Source organism: Polistes canadensis, unplaced genomic scaffold (assembly GCF_001313835.1).
Source record: "Polistes canadensis isolate GaletaPanama2010 unplaced genomic scaffold, ASM131383v1 scaffold_142, whole genome shotgun sequence".
Lineage (NCBI taxonomy): Eukaryota > Metazoa > Arthropoda > Insecta > Hymenoptera > Vespidae > Polistes > Polistes canadensis.
The window spans coordinates 38,452-46,607 of record NW_014569689.1 but is presented as its reverse complement, the minus strand read 5'-3'; the positions used below and the strand labels follow the sequence as shown (position 1 = coordinate 46,607).

Here is an 8,156-nt window from a genome sequence, read left to right as displayed (position 1 = left end):
TTTTTTTTTTTTTCAAATGAAATAATCAATTCACTATATAGCACACGATATTAATCACTTTAGCTTTGTTTTTGTTTTTTTTTTTTGTTGTTATTTTTTTCTACTTTTTAACAATTTTTCCTCGCGACAGATATATATATTTAAATGGGAAGAAGAATATTATTTATCAATTACATTTTTTTTTGAATTATAATCGTAACTTATTTCATTCCTTTTTTTTTTCAGATCCGTCCAATACGACGAATTTTAATCATGCTAAATCTTATGTTCAATTATTATTACGACTTTTTATTTTTATACCGGGGATGAATTGATGAGAATTTTTTATCCCTTTTAAATGGTATTTAATTTTATAAACAGAAAAAACAAATAATATAGATTTAAATGAAAACACGATGTGCATTTTGATCAAGAAAAAGTAATTCAAGGCCACATAAAGGTATTTTTAAACAATAAATCAAATTCAATAATTCTACGTTAATCCATCACAATGTTTTCAAAACATTTTCCCTTGTTTCCCCCCCCCCACCCCACCCTCTTTATAATATACAAACCCAATATAGATATAATTTATAATAATTCTCATTGACTCATCTCATCCTGTATACAATTTAATAATCCTTGTATTATTTTCTATTTTTAGTGTTTATTTTAAAATTAAAATAATATCATATATATTTTTCGAGACGAAAAAAATTGGTACCAAAGAACACAGTGTAAATTTTCATAATCGCGTATCACGTAAAAAATATCTTGCTTATTAAATCAAATATATAAATAAACATAAAACACCGTGTGTATGTGTGTACATACATATTACATATCATTAATATGCATTACTCTTTTGTGTTTCTTCAATTATTTTCTTTTTTCTTTTCTATACTTTTTTGTGTTTTATTTTTATATATATAGATATAAAGAGACTAAATAAAAATGAAGAGCATCATATACAAAACAAAAAAAAAAGCTATTTACTATATTATTATTATTATTATTATTATAAATCTATCTATCGGGTGGACCAGTCCACAAAAGAACATAAACATATTTGTTACACTTTTTAGCAAACTTTTAACATAATTCACATTTTTTCTTTCTTTCCATTTTTGTTTTTTTTGTTTTTTTTTTTATAATATATATATAATTAAAGAAGAAGAAGAAGAAGAAAAAAGAAAACATATCAAATCGATCTAAATTATATAAATTGTGTATCAGAGATCGAATTATAACGTTTAGCAACAAAACTCGCGTTATTTTCAATAAAAAAAAGAAAAAACTAATCATTCGCATAAGCACAATGAATTATAAGGCGCTTGGTAAAAAATCTTTGCTAATATTTATTTATATATATATATATATATATAAAAAAAAGAAACTAATCTCAACACGCATTTCATATATCAATATAAAAAAGATATTTCATCTATTTTTTTTTCTCTCTCTTTTTTTTAAGCATAAAAATCAGTAATTGTTCAACAATGAAAAAAAAAAAAACAACGCATAACGACGCCATCCATTTGTTTCTTCTATTTTTTTTTTTTGTTTTCTTAACTTATCTTTTCTTTTCTCTTTTCTTTTAATCTACAATAAAAATGCGAAAGAAGAGAAGCGTGTTTGAACAAAATATTCTCGTTACACGAATTCCAACACACGAGGAGGAGGAGGGGCACCTCACTCGAATACTTTTTTTTTCCTATAATAATTAATTAATTATTTTATTAATTAATCAATTAAAAATGCAATTCCGCAGATGGTGAAAGAGACACACGCACAAACACACCCACCAACACACATACACGCGCATAACTCCCTGGTACATACACGTTCCAAGTAAAAACGTACAATATATAGAAGCCGATATTATTATTATTATTAATAATAATAATAATAATATAACAATAAAAACACAATAAATTACGATTAGACGCGCGTACCTTATCTCTTTGGGAAAATATTATCATTAAAAAATATTCTTATCGTTTAAAAATTCTTATAACAATGTAGTAAAAAAAAAAATAAAGAAAAAGAAGAAAAAGACAAAATAAGGAAAATGTGGTTACACTCGCGATCGCATAATAAATTATAGGAAGTATTTATATAAGGGAAGGGATAAGGGGGGGAAAAAAAAACAGAAAAAAAAAACCATTAATATTTAATATTGCACGTTCAATGTTAGACAGTGCAATTTCTCATCATCATCATCATTGAAAAGACAAATGAAAAGGGAAAAGAAAAAAAAAAAATAATGAACAAATAATAAATCTCGTTAAAACAACGAGACGCGAGTCTTATTCTCAAAACAAAAAAGAAAAAAAAATATAATTTCCAAAGTTAAAAGCAATGGATCCGGCAGCATTAATATATTTAGCAGATTCATATATTCATAAATTGAATCTAAGACGAAGGATGATAGAGACAGACAGAGATAAAGATAGAAAGATGAAAGATAATAGTGTTCAGAAATTGGTATCAGCTCAGTGTCAATGAAATGATGGCCTAGTCGAAGTTCTCTGTTTTAATCTGGCGAGCAAGGCCTGTTCACCATCACCTTCGGATTTCGAGGACATACCGCGAAAACTTTCGGACCTATATTTGTCCCTTAGAAACGTCCGCCTTTCCTCTTTGTACTTTTCTATTCTTTCTCGACACTGTGGGTCACCCAAATCTAGGCCACCGAGATTTTTCAATTGAATTTTCTCGGAACAATTGGACGATGAATTGCTGTTACTGCTGTTGTTGCTGCTTGTTGTAACGGTGCCAACGTTAGGTGTCGAACTATGCTGAACAACATCATTCGATGATTGTTTGACAGGTAAGGAAGAATCACCGCTGGTCATTTGATTGAATTTTGCCTCGTCGAGGGATCTGCTCAATGCTGCACGAGTTGCCCTCGCGTGACGTGCCCTTAAACATGGTGGCAAATGATGGCTCGTTATATTAACAGGTGGTTCCTCAGATTTACCCCTTGCGGAATCCAATTCTTGACGCATTTTCCGTTCCCTGACTATTTCACGACCTATCTCGGAATCAAAACTTCTGCGTTCACGATTGACAACGTTTTCGGTTTCGTATCTTCTTCTAGATGGAATAGACAAATCACCAACCATACCACCTGACAATCTTTGCAATGCTAACTCTTGTAAAATGGCAGCAGTATCTCGTAATACTATTGAATCGTCCACTGGTGAGGATGCATTTGAAAATGACGAGGAATCGTCCAATGGCATTGCTTCGGATGCACCTTCCGGTACGTGTGCGATCCCACATGGTTCAGCTGCGTTCTCCGATGGTATGACAACTTCTATGTTCTCTCTTAATTGCGAATGACGTATACTGTTTCTTTTAGGACTCTCTTTATTATCGTGTTTCGTAATATATTTATTCTGGGTACTCTGATTCTGTTGTTTCTGAGATATTTTGTTGACATCGAAATTTTGGCACTTGTTGGACATATCATCTTTGTCGTCATCCTCTTCTTCCGTTCCGATTCCACAGATTTCTTTATTCTTGTCCAATTGTTGTGAACATCTTTGTATCTCCTGTTGCTTTTGTTTCAATTTCATATTTTTCGTCATATCGGTTTCGCATTCGGTTCTTTTGTTTTCTTGATTTTTCTTATTGCCCTGTTGTAAATGAGTATTGTTGTCAAGACGAACGAAAGAAGAATTGTTGTCAATTTTCATTTCGGACGGTTCCTGATTAGATTCGATGTCGGTTATATTGAGCTCGCAAACTTTTTCGTTACCGTTGTCTTGATCTTGTAATAGGGAAGGTAAATCATTCGTAAATTCGTTGGTGTATGTGGTGGTTGATGGTCTCTGAGTGTCGTCATGTTCATCGAAATCTTTGTAATCTTTGACATCGTTAACATCACACGTCATGTCACCGGAAACTTGTGCGAGAACAGGACTCTCGGTTAAATCGCTAGCACCGATGCAAGATGTGTCCGTGTCTACGGTAGAACCCATAGTAAGATCCAAAGAAGTTCGTGAAATATTTTCCGACATTGATCTCAATTGTGGTGCTTCCGTAGCAATGGCAGGATTCATTGTACCCTCTAAAGGATCTTTAGGACTACTCGATTCGCTGCTGGGTGTTGTAATCGAACCAGTTGTCCTCTCGACGATAACCCATTCCCCAGAATCATTAGTCGTGGTAACCATAGGTTGCGTTTCCGTATTTGTAAAGATTTTATCGGAACTATCGCATATTACGAAACCGGAATCCGGCAGATCTTCCAAAGTTTGTTCGCAAGACATCGGTGAATCAAGATCAGTTGTGTTGGATAAATGTTGCCCGTGTAAATCGGAATTTTCGGCTATCATTACTTGATTCTGTATATCATTTGATCGATGATGATAATGATGATGATTATTATTGTTATTATTATTATTATTATTATTTGGGGTTTTTTCTTTCTTTTTAACATTCGATGTATCCTTCTTATCTATACTCAATTGATTTTTCTCCATTTGACATAATTCGGACTCGTCCGTTATGTCTTTAGAGGGTGAAGTCAATCTACTTGATTCAACTTCGCTGCACAATGATATTAACCTCTCGCAAGGGGTCATTTCTTGATCCGGAATATCAGATATTCCAGCGTCCGTCGACTCTTCGTTATTTCGAGCTTTGTTTGACTCGATTATAGTGTTTTTACTATAATGATGATCCTCGTGTCTATCGTAGCTACGTATTATTTCGCAAGACTTAGCGTTATTCTGTTCGTTTAAACTTACTGATAACCTATGACTAGGGTCGGATGTTTTATCGGAAGACACGCTAGCTCTGTTCAAATTATTATTCGTATTGGTTTGTTCGTCGTCTATCTCTAACGGCAAAGTAAAACTTCGAAAACTAATTCTAGGACTATTAACTGGTATCGGTGAAGTCGAATTTGAAGTTCCTTGCAACGTTGCCGGAGTCAAAGGAGTCGATGCTTCGGATAATAATGGCAAATAACCTGGAGTTGGTAACGGCGATGGTGTTTCCATGTTGTGTACGTCTGCTGATACCATTACCTGAAAAATAAATCCATATTAAATAGATTAGAATATTATATTGACAGATTTGTGGTCACGTTATTTTAGAAACACACACCTGATCAGGACTTTGACTATCGATAAAACGTAATTCGACGTCACAATGCAATCGTTCTTCGAGTCTCGATCGTTTTCTTTTGGAACCTCCGGTAACTGGGGGACACTGAGTACCTTCCGTCCTCTGTCGTCGAGGTGATGCTTCGACCGAAGCAACTCCAGCACTTTCCTCTTCCGAAAACATTCTCATCTCTCTTTCCTCGAGATCAAAATTAAGTTGGATCTCCGAAAGATCGAGTGGCGATGTAGGATTGGGTGCATCGGCCAGATGATCGAAATAAGAATCGTGAGATACTGATCTACTATGACCGCAAGGTCTCGCCGGTGGTGGTCCCAATAATGGACCCAAACTGTCCTCGCCATCCAAACTATCCGCACTTTTGACTGGTCTCAATCGTCGCAAAGAGTTTAAGGAACTTGGCACCGTTTCTATTTGGGGTGGCGTGCCAACTTGTCTGGCTTTGCCTCTGGTACCACCCAAACCACCTCTACCGAACAAAGCTCTCCAGTTTAATGACGGTGAACGCTTCGAGCCATTTCTCTTTCGTGGCAGTTCTATCACCGTATGATAATGCAATGGCAAACCTGCTGGACCCGCACCAACTTCAATATAATCTGGTTCCCCTCTCACACTCCTATTTCGTGCTTCCTCCAAACTGAGCAAACGAGCAGGTGTCGTTATGGCTAAAGATTTTGGCCTACCGACCGGTCCATCGCCGAATATTAATTCAGCGTAACAGACCAAAAATTCTGTCACCACTGCTTGTACTCCTACACCTTGTAGGGCAGCCACCCCACCAACTTCCAATTCTTTGCATCGCAAAAGATTAGGTGCCCAAACGATTGCAACATTTCGCGGTGTCATCCCAGTTTCCGAGCCACGTGCTGCCACTCTTACCAGATGACGCATCAAATATTCTAAAGTTCTACACACAAACAAATATATATTAAACGTGACTGACTTTTTAATCGTGTATCATTCCTATATTTGTTCAACGTATTCTAATAACAATTAACAATGAATTACCTGTAATGTGGTGGGGGTAATTTTCTAACGGCATCTCTCATTCGTCTCAATCTTTCCGCGTCGGTATTTGCTTGAACGGCGCTGACAAATGTCGAATAAAGTTGATAGGTGCACAAGGGATTCGGTAATTCTCTGAAATACATTTTCAATAGGGACGCAACGGAGTGTATATCCTGTAAGATACTTTCGTCGGAATGCAATGCTGGAACGCGATCTTCGTCGAACGCATTTCTTAATCTTTGAATGTTGGAGGTGACACCGCTCAATCGATAAATACCATCGACGAGGCCATGGTTTTCAATGAATTCGGCGCAACACGTTAGAACCGTTGGAACTATATATTTGAAAAGAAATCATAAAACCACATTAAAAGTTTTAACAAAATCAAATCAAATCAAATCAAATAATAATAATGTTAATGTTTTACCATCTTGACCAGAGTTCAAAAGATGTTCACCCAGATCGCAACCAAATACGCGTTCCTTTAAAATCCCAGATTGTTTTAACCTTCTCCTAGACGGTCTGTTCAAGATAAACGATCTGAAGAAGGCAATTAATTTTCCGTGCTTTCTAAGCACCGGTTTTACCGGTAATTTCGATCTGACCGTAGCCGAGACTGTTAAATGACGTGGAACTTTGTCTCCGATTACCGCGACACATTCAGCTGGGAAGAAGCCGACTGCGAATCCGTGTTTACCACGCCACCACGTACTTTCACCTGGTGGTGGCATGTCTATCACCGAGATCATGTCTCCGACCTGTAAAATACGTTTTACGATGTACCCATGTTAATACATACAGGATGTTAAATTAAAAAAAACTAGATCTGGGTATAAAGAAAGAAAAAAAAAAAAAAAAAGAAACAGAGAACAGGTATCAAGTTAACAAACAAAATCATTTAAGATCAGTAGTTCTCAACCATTACGGATTAATTAATTGTAATACTTGTTGAACGATCTATCTTGGAAATCATTAGTCCAAATATAGGAAACTAACTAACGAACGTACGTTTAAATAGAAATAGAAATAGAAAAAATCAAATCTAAACCTGAAATGAGATTTCATCCTGGGCCTGTGCAACGTAAGGTCTAACAGCATAGGCCGCTGCAACAGCTGGCGTGTTTATGGGACAGGAATCTGATTCCGGTACCAGTATCCTTCTACCCCTGTTGTCTAATTGCAACCAATTTAAAACGGGACCGCAATTAAGACCCTCGTGATTTAGGCGTGAGAATCTTTGGAGGTAATCCTTTATCATAACCCAATGTAATTTAGGCCTTGCATCGGGTAATTTAGGCAGGGATGAAAATTTTCTATCGAATATACATCGATGCAATTGTTTGTCGAACATTACGAAATTGTCGTAGGATCGTTGTAGGGTCCAACATGCGTCACCGGAAGTTACCCTAACAGCATAGGTGTCTGTTTCGTTGCTGCCATCGCTTACGGATACCTACAAATGAATTAAACATTAATTTTCTTTCAATTGAATTATTGTTTAATAAGAATATAATTTTTTGTTTGGAAATAAACTGACCTCCAATGTACCCAATTCCACGTGCTCGTAATGGAAGTGGGCACACTCGTCGAGTTTAGGAAACCTTGCTATACTTCCCATGTTGCTACCAGAACTAACAGGTGTACTGAAGTCGTCCGTTCGGTTACATCCTAATCCCTGCGTCAGAAAACATAACTAATTGTTAATAATTACAATTACAGAAATATAATATCAGTGTCTTAAAGAAAACAACAAGTAAAATCAAATAATAAATGGTGCAAACTTCTATTAAAGTATAAAATCAAATAAGAAAAATATGTTTCTATTTGTATTTGTATATCGTTGTTGTTGTTGTTGTATTTTATTATCCACGTGGCAGAATATTTTTATATAGTTTTAATCTTTAAATAGACCAAGGAAGGCGCCAAATTCCTCTTTTTTCTCTCCCTTTTTAAAACATTCCTTTTCGTTTTCCTTTTCGTTCAAAGAATTCCACGAGAGAACACGTACGTTTTGTTGTTAGGTGAGGTGG

General features: G+C 35.5%; 1 protein-coding gene across 5 annotated transcripts in view; it reads right to left on the bottom strand.

Moving 5' to 3' along the window:
* Positions 1-1,357: 1,357 nt before the first annotated feature.
* Positions 1,358-8,156, bottom strand: part of LOC106788512 (GTPase-activating protein CdGAPr) — a 42,542-nt gene continuing 35,743 nt past the window's right edge. For all 5 annotated transcript variants that reach the window (XM_014751828.1, XM_014751827.1, XM_014751829.1 and 2 more), the window contains 6 exons: positions 7,664-7,801; positions 7,175-7,579; positions 6,554-6,884; positions 6,127-6,460; positions 5,101-6,025; positions 1,358-5,021 (listed from right to left, as the gene is read on the bottom strand). In XM_014751828.1, coding sequence (XP_014607314.1) covers positions 2,481-5,021; positions 5,101-6,025; positions 6,127-6,460; positions 6,554-6,884; positions 7,175-7,579; positions 7,664-7,801 — 4,674 coding nt within the window. In that variant the 3' untranslated portion in view covers positions 1,358-2,480. The remainder of the gene's footprint in view (positions 5,022-5,100; positions 6,026-6,126; positions 6,461-6,553; positions 6,885-7,174; positions 7,580-7,663; positions 7,802-8,156) is intronic.